This window comes from Pleurodeles waltl, chromosome 5 (genome assembly GCF_031143425.1).
Source record: "Pleurodeles waltl isolate 20211129_DDA chromosome 5, aPleWal1.hap1.20221129, whole genome shotgun sequence".
NCBI classification, from domain to species: Eukaryota; Metazoa; Chordata; class Amphibia; order Caudata; family Salamandridae; genus Pleurodeles; species Pleurodeles waltl.
The window spans coordinates 851,936,493-851,957,317 of record NC_090444.1 but is presented as its reverse complement, the minus strand read 5'-3'; the positions used below and the strand labels follow the sequence as shown (position 1 = coordinate 851,957,317).

The window sequence follows — 20,825 nt, the reverse complement described above, 5'->3', positions numbered from 1 at the left end:
GAATGCACACCACTACTAATCCATGCTGGAAAAACTTCAATGTAACAGAATTCTGTCAAATGGCAAAGTGATCATGATGTGAAATATGGGCAATGATTGTGTGTTGTTTTAAGTGATGGTAACATGAAAAATACTTAATAAAATAAAACAAAAAAAGCTTCTGGATCCACACTGACACCTGTGGATTATTCTAAGGTAAGTAACCTGAAGCTAGAAGTCTCTATCAGACAGGTTAATTATTAAATAGGCAAGTTAAGAAACCGAGGTACTGGACTACATACCTCAAAATGTTGTTTTATATATCTGTTGTGGATAAAGCAAAACAGAGGAGCATCAAAAGCACCAGTGGTACAGAGGACAACATTCTTTCAGGGCTTCCTAATGGAGCCAAAATAATTCATATATCTGCGATATGCAAGAATCTAATCAGTTACTCATCACATTTTGTGTGAGAGTACTGAGTAATGCAGCAAGTATTCAATAAAACTTTCAACAACTTTAAGAAACTGTAAAAACTCAACATGTACAGTATTAAATTGAGAATGACATTTTCACCATTCTTAGGAGAGAGGGACATAGAAGGGCTTTTCGCAAAGGCAGTTATGAGTATGTAAAGTAGTGCTCCTATAACCCGTTTAGGGCAGGCGTCGGCCACTGGTCGACGCCCACACTACCTCCCTTGTGCGGATCATGAACAGTGGCTGACACCAGGGAGGGGGTGAAAAAATCCTCGGGTTGCACCAGAGGATTTTTTTTTTTTCCCAAACCCCGGGAGACACAGAAGATATTCCATGTCTCCCCCCGGCCCCCCTCCTGCCCCTTTGTGAAGTCAGCGCCCCAAAAGGCCTTCCCGACGTTCGGGAAGGCCTCGTGTGAAAGGGGAGAGACTCCCCTTTCACACAAGGCCTTCCTCAACGTGTTTCCTGGCCCTCGATCACAGCACACCACTAGACACCAGGAATTTCACTTGGGGGTGTCGCCCCCCTCAGAAAATGGGCCACATATTTTTTAACATAAAGGTAGATGTCCTCTTTGGGGGGGGCGCAATCCCCCAAGGGTTACATTTAAAAAAATAATGATATAAAGAAATTGACAAGGGGGCAGGGCGACCCCCTGTGGGGGCAATACTTTTTTTTATTTTATTTTTTTAGTAGTTTTAGGGTTTCCCTGGGGGTCATTTTGGCCCCCAAGAAACCATACAACTACTAAAAAAAATATAGATCTATATAGATAATATCTATATATCTGTGTAGATAGATAGATCTATCTATATAGAGAGACATCTCTCGCTCTCTATATTAATATATATATATATATATATATATATATATATATATATATATATATATAGATCACTTTTGTTAATGCATGTGTGGTTTCCCTGGGGGCTGCAATCGGCCCCCAGGAAAACCAGACATGCATTGACAAAAGTGATCTCTCTCTCTCTAGATATATAGATATATATATTCGCCACCAGTTGTCTTGCAGTTGCAGCTTGCATCTTCAAAGCAATGCACATCCTTCAACCGACGCATTTCAACTGTAGCTTTTAGGCAGCAATAAAAAAGTAAGTGTTTTGATTAGGTTTCTGCTACAAAAGGATCAGACTTTTGTCTAGTGACAGTTTTACATCAAAGAGCAAATCTGTATTTTATGTAAATAGCTGAGTACATTAGTAAAGTCAGCCATTACCTGCGCTATGATACAAATGAAATGTATGTGCAGGGGTGTAGGATGGCTATGGAGAGATGAAGGGTACTTTTGCTGGGTGGTAATGAGGGAATCCGAGGAGGAGGACATGGGAGTGGGAGCACCGATAATGGTTGTTGGACTGGGCGCAGGAGGTGCTAAAGACTGTGACAAATGCTATGTGAAAAGGTGTTTTTTTAGTGTTTTGAAAGAACATGCTGATTGAGGGAAGAAGCGCAGGTAAGTTGACCTCTACTGTTGCACGTATCTCACACACACCAGCAATTTTGTGATTGTCTACGTAGGCTAGTGTTTTAGAGCAACAGTTTAGCCAGTAGCAGAGATGGCATCTTGATGGATGACTGCTGCTGACGCCGTCACTCGGGTTATAGAGGACAGCTCTGACATAGGACCAGAGACAGAGACAGCAGATACTGAGACAGCATCTGAGGGATAGGACAATGCGTAGACTCTGGGAGTGATTTTTCAGTCGGAGCAGTCCCATTCGATAACTCCTCTTCCAGTAATTACGAGGGAGGTGATGAGGACAGTCCTGCTGTCCCTTCGCAAGCACAGTCTGTGCAACGGGGCAATAGTGGGTTAGCCCAACCCAGAGAGCAGGTGAATGCGGCGGCAAGCACGGAGAGAGAGTGCTCTCTTGGGAGCTCCCCAATTAAGTTCAGCCCCAAATTCCACCACGAAAATCGTATTGTGGAGACATCAAAATTATCTATCACAAAACAAACTGGTTTTGTAAGGCAGGCACCTGTGTTTTTGGTCCCATGTTCGGCGGCCATATAGGGAAACATACTGAACCCAAACATTTCTGGAAACTAGACATCTGGAGGAGTCCATAGAGGTGCGGATGCCCCAAAGTTTTCTAAACCAGAATACCCTGCAAAGCTGAAATGTTGAATAAAAACTCTATTTTTCTTGCATTTATGTCACACAAACTACAGGAATATGCTGGGATCCACAGAATTCCTACCACCCAGTGCTTCCTCACAGGTCCTGATAAAAACAGTACCCCACTTGAGTGCCTGTACCTAGCACCTGCGTCAGGAATGGATCACCCTAGGGTCAACAGTTGCCTGATGTAAGGATCAACATTGACCATTGTGTGATCTATTCCAGGCGCAGGCACTAGGCCTACCCACACAAGTGAAGTACCATTTTTATCGGGAGACTTTGGGGAACGCTGGGTGGAAGGAAATTTGTGACTCCTCTCAGATTCCAGAACTTTCTGTCACCGAAATGTGTGGAAAAAGTGTTTTTTGGTCAAATTTTGAGGTTTGCAAAGGACTCTGGGTTACAGAACCTGGTGAGAGCCCCACAAATCAGCCCATCCTGGATCCCCCATGTCTAGTTTTAAAAAATGCGCAGATTTGGTAGGTTTCCCCAGGTGCCGGCTGAGCTAGAGGCCAAAAATCTACAGCTAGGCACTTTGCAAAAACCTCGTCAGATTTCAATGTAAAAATTTTGTGTGTCCATGTTGCCTTTCCTGTCGCGAGCATTAGGCCTACCCACGCAAGTGAGGTACCATTATTATCGGGAGACTTGGGGGAACACAGAATAGCACAACAAGTGTTATTGCCCATTGTCTTTCTCAACATTTTTTCTTTCCAAATGTAAGACAGTGTGCAAAAAGACATCTATTTGAGAAATGGCCTATAATTCACTTGCTAGTATGGGCACCTCGGAATTCAGAAATGTGCAAATAACCACTGCTTCTCAACACCTTATCTTATGCCCATTTTGGAAATACAAAGGTTTCCTTGATACCTATTTTTCACTCTTTATATTTCACCAAATGAATTGCTGTATTCCCGGTATAGAATGAAAACCCATTGCAAGGTGCAGCTCATTTATTGGCTCTGGGTACCTAGGGATCGTGATGAACCTACAAGCCCTATATATCCCTGCAACCAGAAGAGTTCAGCACACGTAATGGTATATTGCCTTAAAAAATGTGGAGAAATATGGCTGTTTTTTTCAGCTCACTTTCAATATTTTTTAATTTCAGATGTTATTTTCTGTTGGAAAACCTTGTAGGATCTATACAAATGACCCCTTGCCGAATTCAGAATGTGGTCTACTTTTCAGAAATGCTTAGCTTTCCAGGATCCAGTATTGGTTTCACACCCATTCCTGTCACTAACTGGAAGGAGGCTGAAAGCACCAAAAATAGTGAAAATGGGGTATGTACCAGTAAAATGCCAAAATTGTGTTGAAAATGTGGTTTCTGATTCAAGTCTGCCTGTTCCTGAAAGATGGGAAGATGGTGATTTTAGCACCGCAAACCCTCTGTTGATGCCATTTTCAGGGAAAAAAAAACACAAGCCTTCTTCGGCAGCCCTTTTTTCCCATTTTTTTTTTTTTTAAACAAAAACAACATTTTAGCTGTATTTTGGATAATTTCTTGGTCTCCTCCAGGGGAACCCAAAAACTCTGGGTACCTTAAGAATCCCTAGGATGCTGGAAAAAAAAGGACGCAAATTGTGGATAGCTTACGTGGACAAAAGATTATGAAGGCCTAAAAGCGAACTACCCCAAATAGCCAAAAAAGGGCTCAGCACTGGGGGGGAAAAGGCCCAAAAGCTAAGAGGATAATTCTAATTCACGAAGTCTACAAGCGAAAAAAGAAACATTAGGAAATGTTCACATACAGTTAGTACTAACAGGAAATTGGATAGTTCAGGCCCGATTCACACTTTGAGTATGTAAAGTGGTACTTACTACAGGAGTTCACCTCCAAGTAAATACTTTTGCTAATCACCCCACACAGCTGTGTATCGATAGTTTTTGCAGGCCCAAGTTTGATATTTTGCTTAATCTATTATGTATATTAGTTAACTTTTTCATTTCTCCTCGATTTTCTACGACCATTATTTGTAATTACTTTATTGAATCATCATATGACCAGGGGTGGCTCCTGTTGGGGCAAAGCGGTGGGGCACAAAACAAACACAAGAAAATTAGCAATTAAAATAAAAATGAACCTGAACCGCTGCATTACTGCCGCTGTACCACTCTTCTGGCTCCACTCACTGCAGGCACAGACTGCCTGCCCTGCGGTCAATCCTAATGCTGCTCTCATGCTGCTGCCAGCATAACAACAGTGTAAGGATTGGCCTGAGCACCCTGGCTTTGCACTCCCAGGTAGACTTGGAGCGTGTGTATGCCGCCTCCAACCCGGCAACACAGGTCGGGTTAGAGAGAGCTCTGTGTGCAGGTGTGTTTGACTGTCCTGAGACGGCAGACCAAACACACATGCACACTGAGGGGAGTGCACAACACTCCCCTTACCTGCCTGTCATAACCCATGGACCCGCCCTTTGAAAAATAAAACAATAATAAGCATTGTTTATTATTATTTTATTCTTCAATTTGCAGCTGCTGCTACTGGCCGGGGTTGGGGCGGCGCTCCTCCGGCCACCCCTGCACACAACTCAAGTTTTCCAACTTTCTAGCAATTTTTCGAGAGCGCTATAAAAAAAGATTTCAGAACCAATTAAATAAAAAGTAGTAAAGGTGCATTTCCACAGAAATGAGTTGAAGTACCAGGCAGTCATCGGCAGACCTTCACAGGAATAATGTATGATAAAGGCACAAGCAAAAGTAGTGAGTTTATAAATTGTTAACGCGAAACTGTATTTTTTTCTCTTGTATGACTAGAAGCAAAACTCCTGTGGCATTACAACATAAACAAAGGCAGACATCTCAGGTGTTCAACAATCACAAATGTTAGGCCCAGTTTGGCAGATTGATAGCTACAGGTGATCAGCTTTTAACGCAATTAAACTTACAGGAGGTAAAAATAACAGCTACCTGTGCAATGGCAAACCGGAGGTTTATTGTCTTTCCTTCCTTCAAAAGTTGCTTCAGCTTCCTGCTATTAACAATACTGTCAAAATAGGCCCAAAGCTTTTCCACAACACCATCGTCTAGATCCAATTTTTTTGAGTTATTTCCAGTCAGTGCATGGCTTACCCAATCAAGTAGCACCTAGGACATAAAGATCACAAATGGTTTGCTTTATCATTATTAAAAATATATACATAATACATTTCAAACTGAAAGAAAAAGTGCTATTGATTATATATTAGAAAATGAGAACAAAGGTTTAAATATTTAAGCCACAGTTCAAATGCAGTAATATGCACTGCCTCTCAATGTAATTAAATGCACTGCAAGTATCGTTTTACTGCAACACAAACTTCAATTGGCAACCCATGGTACTTAAAAGTCATCTCTATTACCTCCGGGTATTGCAGGGAGCCCAAAATAATGTACGATAAGTGGGATCAAATATGCTTATATTTTACCACACTAAAAAGTAGTCTAACTGCTTCCCTGCATCATCTCACATGCACCAAGACACTATTAGCTTACAGAATGAAAACACAAGGACTTTGAGAGATGTTTTACTTGTGTCCTTTAAATAAGATTTTCAACTGTGTCACGCTACCACGTCAATTGATCATGTATCCATTTTTTAAACAGTAAGGTGATTTCCCATTACACAATAGAATTCTCTTTGCTAAGGATGGAGTAGTTATTAATATATGCCGAAGCATTTGCCTGTTATGGGGTGGGGGCTGTTGGGCGTGGCCTCGCTGGCGAACATGGCGGCCGAATCCTGAACATGCTCCAGGTGGCGGCCTAAATGTCTGATGACATCCTTGACCACATTGCATCCACATCAACTGCCCATGGCCGTGGTGCTTTGAGTTTACCTGTGTATTGCGACATCTGAGGAGCGCCCCTTTCTTTGTGGAGGCCGGCAGGTGCAGTGCAGAGGCAGCCCACACTTACTACTTGGTGCTGAAGGTGGAGAGCCCAGGAGACATTGAGTCAAACAGGCGCTGCCATGGTACCAAGTGTGGTGCCAGGCACAGTAGCATTTCTTCAGACATTGCTGGACCCTCGCCAGATTTAGAGGAAGTGAGCTGGTGTGAGTGGGCTGGTCCTTGGGGCAGAATGTGGGCCCCAGGACTGATCGAAACTAGCCCTCGGCAGGAAGGAAGCACTGGGACTGCAGGGTTTGGCCTGGCGGCGTAGCTGCTGGGACTGAGGAAGGCCCTGAATGTGGGGTCAGCCTCCTCACGCTGAGTGCGCACTGCCGGCTAGGCCCGGGGGGGGAGGGGGTTGGGGGGTGCCAGGCTCTGGCCAAAAGAAGCATTTCACAGATAACAGTGTTTTGTTTTAAGCAGAAACAGGTTATTGCATTTTTAAAATGGCAACAGTTCTTATATGCAATGTTTAAATATATCTAGACATATTTAAACATTACCATCTTTATAAAATATTTGTGAAACATTCTGAAGGGGAGCCCAGTGATTTTTATTTTTCAACTGGGGGGGCGCAGCATTAAAAAGTTTGGAGACCTCTGTCATAGGGGGTGGCACTCAACATCCTTGGGCCACAGCAGCCAACTCTGCCCTGGTTCCACTGCTTGTGCTACCTAAAGTGGACACTTGTTTGTGCCATAAATAAGGGCCACAAGTTTTGAGACCCCCATCTCTGCATCTCCCTCTTCACCTTCTGCCAAAGGATCGACCGCTGACTGCTCAGGACGCCTGCAAAACCGCAACAAAGTAGCAAAGACGACTACTGCAACCTTGTATCGCTTCATCCTGCCTACTTTCTCGCCTGTTTCCTGGTGGTGCATGCTCTGGGGGTAGCCTGCCTCCTTTTTGCACCAGGAGCTCTGAAGAAATCTCCCGTCGGTCGACGGAATCTTCCCCCTGCAACCGCAGGCAACAAAAGACTGCATCACCGGTCCTCTGGGTCCCCTCTCAGCACGACGAGCGTGGTCCCTGGAACTCAGCAACTCTGTCCAAGTGACTCCCACAGTCCAGTGACTCTTCAGTCCAAGTTTGGTGGAGTAAAGTTCTTGCCTCCCCCCGCTAGACTGCATTGCTGGGTACCGCGTGATTTGCACCTGCTCCAGCTCCTGTGCACTCTGCCAGGATTTCCTTCGTGCACAGCCAAGCCTGGGTCCCCGACACTCTAACCTGCAGTGCACAACCTTCTGAGTTGTCCTCCAGCGTCGTGGGACTCCCTTTTCTGACTTCGGGTTGACTCCGGTTCACTCCTCTTCCAAGTGCCTGATCCGGTACTTCTGCAGGTGCTGCCTGCTTCTGTGAGGGCTCCCTGACTTGCTGGGGGCCCCCTCTGTCTCCTCATCCAAGTGGCGACATCCTGGTCCCTCCTGGGCCACAGCAGCATCCAAAAACCCTAACCACAACCCTTGCAGCTAGCAAGGCTTGTTTGCGGTCTTTCTGCGTGGGAACACCTCTGCAAGCTTCTTCACGACGTGGGACATCCATCCTCCAAAGGGGAAGTTCCTAATCCTCTTCGTTCTTGCAGAACACAAAGCTTCTTCCATCCGGTGGCAGCTTCCTTGCACCCTCAGCTGGCATTTCCTGGGCATCTGCCCAATCTCAACTTTGTTGCGACTCATGGACTTGGTCCCCTTGTTCCACAGGTACTCTCGTCCGGAAATCCACTTTGGTTGCTTTGCTGGTGTTGGTCTTCCTTGCAGAATTCCCCTATCACGACTTCTGTGCTCTCTGGGGGTTGTAGGTGCACTTTACACCTACCTTACAGGGTCTTGGGGTGGGCTATTTTTCTAACCCTCACCGTTTTCTTACAGTCCCAGCGACCCTCTACAAGCTCACATAGGTTTGGGGTCCATTCGTGGTGCGCATTCCACTTTTGGAGTATATGGTTTGTGTTGCCCTAATACCTATGTGCTCCTATTGCAATCGATTGTAACTTTACACTGCTTGCATTACTTCCTTTTGCTATTACTGCATATTTTTGGTATTGTGTACATATATCTTGTGTATATTTGGCATCCTCATACTGAGGGTACTCACTGAGATACTTTTGGCATATTGTCATAAAAATAAAGTACCTTTATTTTTAGTATATCTGTGTATTGTGTTTTCTTATGATATTGTGCATATGACACCAGTGATATAGTAGGAGCTTTGCATGTCTCCTAGTTCAGCCTAAGCTGCTCTACTATAGCTAACTTCTATCAGCCTAAGCTGCTAGAAACACCTCTTCTACACTAATAAGGGATAACTGGACCTGGCACAGTGTGTAAGTACCCCTTGCTACCCACTACAAGCCAGGCCAGCCTCCTACACATACCGAATTGAAGTAAAATATTTATCAAACAAATTTATTTGGAGGAACGGGGTGTGGGGAAGTTCACAGACAGTGCGCACTAAGGCCGAACAAACATAAGCAAAATGCAACTAGAAGGACTAAAGAGAACAGCAAACGCAAAATAAAACCAAGCAATCTAGCATTTAAGAGCATGCACAAGCTGAAGAGATGCAATTCAAGAGTTTCACTGTAAGGGAGTAAAATAACTTCTTTAGTTACGATCCAACTGGGAAAAGAATACAGAGCAGAGAGGTGATAAGAATAGCCTGATAGCAACAAGAAGTAAGGCAGACACTGAAAACTACACAGAGAAGACAGAGGAAGCCATAACTAGCGTATACCTAAACCAACTGGCCCCTGGCTGAGTGAGACACATACTTTAAAATAAAGTTGTGTGGGACCCCTTTGACACCAAGCTGAACGAAAGAGCACACGAAAGACGACTGGAGGTTGTAGGAAGATGGCCTGGTTTGTAATGGGTACTTACACCTTATACCAGGTCAAACTATCCCTTATTAGTGAAGACGTAGTGTTCTAGCAGCTTAGGCTGATAGAGGTAGCTGTACCAGAGGAGCTTAGGCTGAACTAGGAGACATGCAAAGCTCCTCCAATACCACTATAGTTACTCAGTACTTATACACAAGTAAAGACAATACTCTGTGGTAACAAAAATAAAGGTAGTTTATTTTAGTGACACAATGCCAAAAATACCATAGAGGCAATACTCCTTCTGGAGTTAAGTATTGTACACAATATATACACCAGACACCAAAATAAGGCAAGTAATTAGACATAGGATAGTGCAAACAAGAGGAAATGCTATAGAATGCAATGGGAGAATATAGGTTTAGGGGCAACACTGTAGTGTGGTCAGTTTTACGTATCCTTTGCGCATTAGCTTCAGGCTTTAGGCCTTTGTGCATTTTGCCCTGGATGTATTTTACTCCTTTGCTCGCAGCTTAGAGCCTCTGTGCACTTTGCTCTAAATGCTTTTATTCGGCTTCGTACTGTTATTTTTTAAATAACCAGTTCTACGGTCTTGTTTTATTTTTTATATCACACTGTATAGCCAAATTCAGCACTGGAGTTCTCAATAACATTCCTGTTCACTCTGTGCTTCAGTCAAGGATACAGTCTGGTACATTGCCGATAGACGTGGTAGGAGTTTAGTCTGTGGCATTCCTGCGTAGGGACATTTTGTGATCACGCTGACATGTTAGTTATAAAAACACTTCCTTGTCCCAATACATGCAAGAGGGAGATTCCGACCAGGGAACCAGAACTAGACGCTGACTGCCTCGTTGCAGATGCTGAACAAGATCACAGGCCTTTGCTCAGGTATGAGGGTTTGTGTCTTCCCAGGGATTCCGAAAGGCAAGTTAAAAGCTTAACATGCTGTGCTCGAAATAGAACTAGCTGAGAGAGAGTAGAAATTGTTAAACACCATGATAGCGTTATTCTTATGTTTCACTCTCCTCGTGACTATTTCAATCCTACTGTGTTGTATGGTTCTGGTTATTGTGGCTCACGCCTTAATATCTAAAATGCAGTCGTTTTATTAAAACATTATATAAAACTTACACTGCCTTTGTCATTTGTATATGAGATCATATTGTAAATGAGAGAGTTGGTTTGGATCTGAGTGACCACGACTTCCCTGAGAAGTTCCAAAGATGTCATGTGGTCGGCTGACCAATCATCTCTTCCCTTTTGGAGAAATGAGGCACTGCTAGTTAGCCGGAGCAAAACTGGGTTTAGGGTGACAGAGGTCCTTCCAAGTGGGTCCGACTCAGTCCCCTACACCTTGAACGATCCTGCTGCCTAGAAATCCAGTAGTCTCATTTAGTATAATGAGAGCCCACAAGACATGGCGCCGCCAACAATTGGTCTGGCTCTAATTTTTGGGTCCGGCTGACTCTCTCGGTCTCATATATATATATTGACTCCTCGGTTCCGTAAGCGGAGACGTCCGTGGGGCTGATGCACCACGGGATAGGTGCATCCTATTACTTAGTGGTCGGTTGTTCAATCTTGAACTTTGAAAGGAAAACCCCGTTATTGGTGTGCCTTCTCTGCCCTGGTGCTATTTTTTATTATGGCGAATCCTCAAGTAGTGAATATAGCGCTTAATATGCGCCAACCGCTCACAGGACATCTGATAGCACATGGTCTGACGATCCAGGGGGGTCCGGTCACTTTTGTGGTGGACGCCCATGCAGCCTATAGAACAGAACTTTTTTATTCTTGGGTCGTATTTCCAGCAGTTGATGGGGGTACAAACACTTTTCACGACTACACTGTTGCGAATGTCCCTGAACAGTACAGGGCTTATGCATACTTAGAGATGCCTTTATCTTATCAAGAACACCATAATTGGCTTGATGGCGCCCTCCCACACACAGTAGCACAAGTTAGGTTAGGTCCACTGAGTAATGATGGTCCGACCTGGCCTTTATTGGCTACATACACACCATATCCTGCGGTTGCTAACTTGGCAGTGGCTGACGTTCGTCGTTTATATATAGACTTAGCTACTACATACAGAAGACTGGTTCAGTTTGTAATGCAGACTTTAAATACTAATGCAGCGCGTGCTGCTCCGGCGCACCCACAGGCAGTGGTTCCAGGTATTAATCCGGCCACTGTACACTCTGTTATGGGTAAAGCACCGGCTAAACGTGAGGAAACTCCATTTTGGCTGGTGCAAAAGATTAATACGCTGGAAGCAGTATTTCCCCATACGGGACCTCATGATAAACATAGAATATTGACGATGTGTTTGCCGTATGGAATGGTTCCTCCTGTGGACCATTGTAATACCTGGGGCACGGTGTTTGCCGCGCTCTACACTACAGCACACGGTACACCAACATTGGCTAATCTACCGGTACTGCTTAAACAAATTCAGGATGAATATGGGGCTGCCCCAGCCTTAGATTTAGGGATGCAGCTGATGGGCAATTTTGCCGCAGTTTCTTCTATTATTTTTAGTAATCTCAAGGGAGAGGCAGTGGCGCTGGCCGTGCGTATGCGTCTTCGAGACGTTCTGCAACTTAATCAGGAGCGGGAACTGCCGAGAATAATAGCAGAAACATATTCCAGTATCGGTCGTGATAGCCTTGGGGCTAGACCGCAAAAACCCCAATTACAGGGTAAAAATAGTAAGGATAATGCTAAACAACAGCAGCCTGAGGGTACTAAAAAGCGCTGGGAGAAAAAAACAACAGACACCTAAGAAAGATAGGGGACAGTCTCCGCAACCGGAGACCCCGCAGAATAGGTATAATCTCAGGAATAGGGATAATTTGAAAACGCCTGACAGATATCAATATACTGATACACGCCAATCTCGTTCCTTTCAGGACTCCTCGGACAAGAGAAGTGAGAGAGGTGGGCGGTCAGAGCGGAGAACTAAGTACGTGAAACCGAGACAGGAGTCACAACGCTCAACTGAGGTTTCTGTCAAACAAGAAGAGAATCCGATCCAACAAAAGCAGCAATTTAAGAAAAAGAAAGTGGCAGCGGTCTCAGTTAGACATGCCACTCAAGAAGAGAGTTCTCTTGAAGAACAAGACATGGGCGTTAGCACTGTTAGACAGCGCGGCAGAGGTCACAATAGTTCGCCGGAGTCTTCTAGAGCACCTGGAGGTGAAAGCAACTGATGACTTCATACAAGTCGAAACAGCAGATATGCGTGTCTCTGATCCCGATAGAGTATATACAGTAACTTTAAAATTAGAAGGGGACATTGAACGCACTGTAAACGCCATCTTTTGGGACTGTGTGGTCAAATTGTATGACGTTCTGCTGGCTGAACAGGATTGGCCACCTGACTTTGTTCGCGACTGTCCAGTTGGGGAGGAGGTTAGTACACCTTCATTCTCACCACTTGTTCCGGGTGAACTAGCGGAGTCCTATAGTAAATCATGGGCTCTGGCACAGGCCCCAGCCCTATATAGAAATCATGTGGGGTGGGATAGACAATCACCTTATCATGTAATACCGATAAAAGGCGAACTTCAGCCGCAGCCGCAGTATCCTATAAAATTTGAGGCAAGGGCATCAGTAAGGAAAATTCTTACACAATTGGAGTACCAGGGAGTAATTGAACCCTGTGTCTCGCCGATGAATAATCCCTTATTTCCGGTTGCTAAACCGCACCATTTATATAGGATAGTGGTGGATTACAGACATTTAAATGGACATACACGCACATATGCAATACAGAATTCACACAGCGCAGCGCTTATGAATAATATTGTACGTAAAAACTACAAAACAACATTAGATATCTCGAATGGATTCTTCTGCCAAAATATAGCGCCCGAAAGTCGGGCCTATACCAGTTTCAGTGCGTTTGGCTCTCAAAAAAAGTTTTGTCGTCTGCCTCAGGGGTATCAGAATAGCCCAGGACTATTTTCGGCTCGTGTAACTGAAATTCTGCACGAGTTGGACCCTGAAGCGTTATCATATGTTGATGACATATATTTGACGGACGATGAGATACTGCAACATCTAAGGCGTGTAGCACGCATTGTTGTGGAGTTTGCTGAAATTGGCTATAAGTTTAATTTTAAGCAATCGAAGATTGCCTTCCTCAGCGTCATTTTCCTGGGATATGAGTTGTCGAATGAGGGCAAGAGCTTAGCGCCACATTTTTTGGAGAAATGTGCTCAATTGCAGCCTCCTAATACGGTTCAGAAGCTCCAGTCATTATTGGGGTTTCTGAATTTTGGCAGAACTTACATTCCTGATTATGCTACACGTATAAAACCCTTATACGAGTTGATTAGCCCAAAATTTTTCGAGTATATTTTGGATGATTGAGCGTACACATATTCTTCGAGATCTACAAACTGATCTCTTAGCAGTTAAACATTTACACACTCGGGACAATAAAACGCATCTGGTCATCAGGGTAATACCTGGTGCCATTGGGTTTACATATGTCACCTTTAATGAGGGTGAGACAGTCCCGATAGCATACAAGTCGCACTTGTATTCTGCTGCAGAACAACGATTTGCACAAACTGAGAAAAAAACTCACTGCTGTACAGATGGCTGTGATTAAAGAAAGACCTCTTGCCCAGGGCCAACGCATCATTGTTGTTTCCCCAGTTCCAGCCTTAGAGGCTGTTACGAAAGCGAGTGTTCCTAATTCGAAAGCTTTACACCCGGGATGGATACAATGGGCAACGTCTTTGACAGCCACTGATGTAGATTACATATTTGACCCTAAACTGCAGACTCAAGAATTTCTTCAATATGAAATGGAATACCCAGTTCCCGCTGGCACGTTGCCTATTGACCAGTATCAAGTGGTCATGTATACAGATGGCTCTGCGCAGCCAGCGGTTGGGACTAAACAACAGTATTCTGCTGCATGTGCGGTGGTGAGCGGCACTATGGAGGGGGAAGTGTTCTGCCCCCAACATACTTATACACAGACCTTGGGAGACTGTACGGCACAGTTGGCTGAGCTCAAGGCTCTAGTGTTAGCCTTAGAACACGCGGATCCGGCGAAACTTACCTTGCTGGTCTGTGACTCCTACTACTGTGTTCAGTCTTTCAATGAATATTTGCACTACTGGAGGTTGAATGGGTTCAGAGATTCCAAAGGCAACACCATTAAACACAAATTGCTGTGGGGGAAGGTTGCGAATCTAAAAGAAACACTTCCTAAAGTCCATGTTGTACATACACTTGGACACCAGCGCGTTGGAATACACGTTGCTGGAAATCCTTTGGCTGATGAAGCCGCGAAATCGGCAGTGGCGGTCGCCACTGTGGCCGCAGTGACTCGTTCGAGTTCCAAACCAGACACAGAGATTTTGGCTGCCATAAGAGCTACGGCTGATGGCACGCCATTTCCTAAAGGATTCCCTTCTAAATATAGTTACTGTATGGGTGCTATGCTAAACGCTGTCGTTAAAATCCCTGGCGTTGGTGTACGTGAAGTGCCCAATAGAGTTGAGCGACCTCGATTAATTACTGCAGCACATGAGGGGGCGGCATCTGCACATGCCGGCGTGGCTGCCACCATTTCACTCTTACAAGCTCGTTACTGGTGGCCTGGTCTCTATAAAGAGACGAAGCAGTATGTCCTTTGTTGTGACGTCTGTCAACAAATTAAGGTTTCCACGGCTAGACGCCCGCAGCAGACGCCCCTTCTGATTTCAAATAAACCTTTACGGTGTGTGTACTTGGATCATTGTGGTCCGCTAACGCCTGATAGTGCATACAAATATATATTGGTTGCTGTAGATTCGTGCTCCAGATTTGTGTGGGTCTGGCCACAGCGCTCGGCTGACGCCCGAACTGTTATTAAAGATTTGCGCATCTTTGTCGATACATTTGCAGTTGCGGCCTTTCATTCGGTTTAGGGCCCTGCTTTTGCCTCTAAGGCATTCAGGGATACCATGGCTTTGTTGGGGGTCCAGCTCCAGTTCTCGTCTCCATTTCATCCCGAGGGAAATTCTGTTGTGGAGCGTTTAAATCGTGATTTAAAGCAATCCTTAATGGCCAGAGTTATAGGTACGGGTCATAGTTGGCTAGCCCACCTGTATGGAGTACAGAGAGCACTTAATAACTTGCCTAGAAGGTCCCTGGGGGGTCGTACTTCATACGAGTGCCTGTTTGGAACACAAATGTATGTTCCTGATCTAGATGGTCCTGGTGTGGAGACTGCAGATACGCCCTTTGACATAAATGATCGTGTCACTGTTTTGCAGGATTTACAACAATTCCGTGAAGATAACTCTTCTGCAAGTGCTGCCTCCACAGGAATTAAGGATGAGCCAGTAACGCCTACTGGTTGGATACCCAGGATTGGGGATCTTGTGCGTGAAAAGGCCGCAGTGAAGAAAGAGTTTGGTCCTTCTTATCAGGTGCCTGTCCCTGTGTTAGGGGTTAGCGGCACTAGAACTGTTATTTTACCACCGCTGCACGGGGCCAAAGGAAATCGCTTTGTTTCCATTGATAATGTCAAGTTACAACATGTGGCCGATTCTGCACAGCAGACCAAGAGGGACACCCAGTAGTTCCGGAATCCCTCTCACTACTGGGGAAGAAGTCCTGCTGCAGGTGATTTGCACCGACGCCATTTCCTCTCAGAGCTTGGGGAGGGTGGAAGCTGATCTTGCGATTGTTCCACAGACGGCGAATGATTTGGAATCTTTTGATCAGATTGCTGTACTTTCTACAGACATTACTGAAAATGTGGTTTATAGCGTGCCACGGCGAGAGCCACCATCTGCTTCTTTGTTTACAGTTGCACCTTTTGCAAGAACTGCCTCTGGCTGCTTCAACAACACTGACGATGTCGTGTCAGACTCCACGTCCTCTTTATCTTCAGCCCGGGGTCCACGTAAGCTGCTGTGTTGGCTTAAACACACATATTTTGTTTTTCCTTGGAACTATCTGTGGCTTTTTATGACTGTAATGACTCTTTTCTTGTGGTTGGGATTTGTGGTTACTTTTTTTTTGGTAATACATGGTCATTTTCTTCCTAAACGATCTGACATTGAGCACGTGGAGACGGTGTTGAAACCACATTTTTCGTCTCATATGGTTCGAAGAGACTTGTCCTTTGTGAACATTTCTGCAGTACCGATTCCGGATGGGATTGTGTGGGATAGAGTGATGTTTGATATATATGGTCCCACTGAATTGATTCAAATACCGTATGTTCTCAAGTTATCAATGAATGATATAGTTATACCAGGCATTGTTTCTGATGATTGGGATGTGAAGACAGTAGATTCTATGCTGACAGAATTGCAATATTATACTGTCTATGACGATGAAGATGCTTACCTATTTAGAGATAATCATGGTGACATGTTTTGCTACAATTATTATGGACACCACTTTATTCATAAAGCTAGTAGCCCTAAGTCGATATTTGAATATATGCAATGGGAACATTGCCCGACTCCTCCACCGGGGAGTTTTAAAACGTATTATGATAAATTTGCATATTTTCCTGGGCATATTCAACAGAATGCTAAGTCTTACTATTTTAAAGTTACTCCACATGCTAATAAGCAAATGTTATTGACCGATAGTAAATTACTGTATTCAAATTTGTTTGTATCTAAACTTTCGGTTGAGGGGTATGAATATTAGTCCGAAACTGTTGACTTGAAAAGTGTCTGGGGAACGAAAAATTGGCAAATGTGGGGCAGGGACACTTTATTTAGGGCGTGTATTATTCCTGTCCAAATGATTTTCCTCAATGACACTGTGCAACAGACTAGCTGTTTGGGCTTAGCAACAATTGGAAATTTGAATTTGCCTAGTACACCTGTCCCTTCCAAATTGAACAATTGGCAGCGATATGTTAATGCCACGTTTAGTACGCTTAACACTTCACTGATACATCCGGGCGGGTGGTTATTATGGCCCATAGACACTAATGGGTGTCATCAGCGTTTTGTCACCTCTTCGGGGGGGTTCAGGACTAGTAGGGCAGACCCTTGCTACATATCACCAGAACATGCTGATATCATTACTACATACAGCAAGGGGAAGCTTTGTCAGCAATGGTTGAAGTCATCCACGCTGGATGCAGTTAAGACACATCTCACGTTACTGTCTAATGATACTGACTTACAAGATTTTTTGTCAGGACCAAGAATGCCGCGGAAGAAACGTTTTCTATATGAAGTATATAATGAGATTTGGAAGCTTTCACAACAAGAGGCAGCAGCCCGGTTGAGACAAATTGATCAGGACAATTTGATACAGGCTTTGTCTGTTGTGGATAATGGCATGCATACCCTTTCAGACCGTGTTTACACAATAGACAACATTGTTTCCTCTGCTATAGACATTATTAAATCGGATATGTCTTCTTTATATCATGGGCAGAGTCAAATGCGGCCCATCATGCAGCTGGGTTGGACTCTACAGACCTTGAAGGCAGGTTGTGTTCCGTGGCAGCACATTCGTGCCAGGGAGATATTTATTTCCTTTAATTTGACTCGTCAACAACAGCTGATGGCTAAGGAGGAAGCAACATATGTTATGTTAAATATTGAAAAGTGGGATAAATTGCCTTTTACTGTTGCTGAGATTCCGTCAGCTGAGTGGTTGATTCATGGGGTTATTAATTTGCCTATCTCCACTTTGCAATTTACTTCTTGTTTGAAGCACATTCCGCTGGGTAGATACGAACGGTTGGGTGACAGTTACATACACGAGGTGTGGGAGCTTCCCTTTCTATACAGATGTATTAATGGTTTGAGGGAGGTTTTTCTTAGCTGTAGCGGATGCGAACCTTCTGTCAGCCATTCCATGGTTTGTAAACAGCTGTCCTTGCACGGGGCGTGTAATGCCTCGATTGATAACTTAGCTTGTTATCTTAAGGGAGTTCCAGTCCCAGTAATTAAAAACACTTTCCAGGTGCTTTCAAACTGCAGTTACATCCTTCTTAACAGTGAACCCTGTTGTGGCATGCGTGCCGGAATAGTTTACGTAGTCGTTGTCACCAAGGCAGTTAGGTGCTGCGGGAATGTGTTGTTTCCCCCCCACTCAAATTAGGGAGGTAGCGGACATCTGGTTTCATATTGCTACTTCCAAGGTAAATTTCGACAAGTTGAGTCGACTAAAGGCTCTATTGTTTCAAAAGCATGTGGCCCTTACATCTGCTAGCGAGACCTACGCACTTCAGGTGGCAAGGTCATCGGCGGAAATACAGTCCCTTTTGAATACTAACTTTCCGAGTCACTTTGGTGAACTCGTGGGACGTATATTTAATGCGTCCAGCACTGCTGGAACGGCACATTTTTTTAAAGCCGTTGGTGTTGGTTTTGCTCACACCTTCTCTTCCATATTCGGTTTAATACCTTCGGCTATTCACTCTATTTTCGGAAGCATTTTTTGGGGATTCCCGATTACTTTGGCTTTACTGGCTGGGGTTTTGCTGTTGCTGCTGTTTTTCCGCAATGGCTGTCCCGCGGCGACGAGGTCCCACATTAGCGCTCCCGTCAGCGCGACTGTCGTGAACGCATGATGCAGCATTTTGGAGCAACACTCCTGGTATAATTGGAGTGTGACTGGTCTCGGTCATTCCGGCCGGTTTTGGATTGTGTGCAACCCGTGTTTCGGTGCCTTTGGTGCTCATCTGAACATGCACTGGCTCTCTGTCTCACTGCAGCGCCCCCCGGTGGTCGATACTGATCTGTTGATGTTCCCGATTAGGGCTCATTCCCAGACTTGTGCTCTACGGTTGCGTTTGCTTCGTGTGGCAGTTTACGAGATTCCCTTCCTGGAGGAAGATGGTATTGTCTCATTCATAGGCCCTGCACGGGGTGCCACCCTGGATTGTTCTGGGGCTTTGGAACACACCTGCTCCATGATACTTTTTGGCATGGATATTCCGATATTGACATATGTCGAAGTGGAGGAACTCCTGCTTTCCATGGCTTCTGTCTGACAATTGGATTTTTTTTTTTGAATGAAACAAAAATTGACATTATATTGAATTTGGCTTTATCATCACATGCTTCCCAAATTTATGAATTTGTTTTTGCTTTGTTGTCCTCTGACCTTGTCGAAATATATATTTTGATGTATTGTTTATATCTGGGGCATACTTTTATATTATTGGAACCACTTGCTACCGACAAGGGGAGGGTGTAGTGTGGTCAGTTTTACGTATCCTTTGCGCATTAGCTTCAGGCTTTAGGCCTTTGTGTATTTTGCCCTCAATGTATTTTATTCCTTTGCTCGCAGCTTAGAGCCTCTATGCACTTTGCTCTAAATGCTTTTATTTGGCTTCGTACTGTTATTTTTTAAATAACCAGTTCTACGGTCTTGTTTTATTTTTTATATCACACTGTTTAGCCAAATTCAGCACTGGAGTTCTCAATAACACATTCCTGTTCACTCTGTGCTTCAGTCAAGGATACAGTCTGGTACATTGCCGATAGACGTGGTAGGAGTTTAGTCTGTGGCATTCCTGCGTAGGGACATTTTGTGATCACGCTGACATGTTAGTTATAAAAACACTTCCTTGTCCCAATACATGCAAGAGGGAGATTCGACCAGGGAACCAGAACTAGACGCTGACTGCCTCGTTGCAGATGCTGAACAAGATCACAGGCCTTTGCTCAGGTATGAGGGTTGATGTCTTCCCAGGGATTCCGAAAGGCAAGTTAGAAGCTTAACATGCTGTGCTCGAAATAGAACTAGCTGAGAGAGAGTAGAAATTGTTAAACACCATGATAGCGTTATTCTTATGTTTCACTCTCCTCGTGACTATTTCAATCCTACTGTGTTGTATGGTTCTGGTTATTGCGGCTCACGCCTTAATATCTAAAATGCAGTCGTTTTATTAAAACATTATATAAAACTTACACTGCCTTTGTCATTTGTATATGAGATCATATTGTAAATGAGAGAGTTGGTTTGGATCCGAGTGACCACGACTTCCCTGAGAAGTTCCAAAGATGTCATGTGCTCGGCTGCCCAATCATCTCTTCCCTTTTGGAGAAATGAGGCACTGCTAGTTAGCCGGAGCAAAACCGGGTTTAGGGTGACAGAGGTCCTTCCAAGTGGGTCTGACTCAGTCCCCCACACCGTGAACGATCCTGCTGCCTAGAAATCCAGTAGTCTCATTTAGTATAATGAGAGCCCACGCAACAACACAAACCATATACTAAGAAAGTGAAATGCGAATCACAAATTCCCCCCTAAACAAGTGTAGTGTGTAGAGAATTGCTGGGAGAGTAAGAAAACCACAAAGGTAAGTAAAATACCCCACCCCAGAGTCCAGGAAAGTAGGAGTAAAGTACTGCAAGTTTCCTTAGGAAACACTACAAGTCGCGATTAGAGTTTTTGCAAGAACCAAGCAAGACTGCAAGCAACAAATGGTGGATTCCTGGACCTGAAGACCTGCAAGGAGAGGGGACCAAGTTCAGAAGTCGGAGATGGTTCCAGGAAGGACAGGA

At 44.4% G+C, this 20,825-nt stretch overlaps 2 protein-coding genes across 6 annotated transcripts in view; one reads left to right on the top strand and one right to left on the bottom strand.

Moving 5' to 3' along the window:
• TAF5L (TATA-box binding protein associated factor 5 like) overlaps nt 1–20,825 on the top strand; it is a 522,668-nt gene that overhangs the window by 146,519 nt on the left and 355,324 nt on the right. The window lies entirely within an intron of this gene.
• Nucleotides 1–20,825, bottom strand: part of URB2 (URB2 ribosome biogenesis homolog) — a 524,601-nt gene that overhangs the window by 486,101 nt on the left and 17,675 nt on the right. For all 3 annotated transcript variants that reach the window (XM_069234932.1, XM_069234933.1, XM_069234934.1), the window contains one exon: nt 5,518–5,694. In XM_069234932.1, coding sequence (XP_069091033.1) covers nt 5,518–5,694 — 177 coding nt within the window. The remainder of the gene's footprint in view (nt 1–5,517; nt 5,695–20,825) is intronic.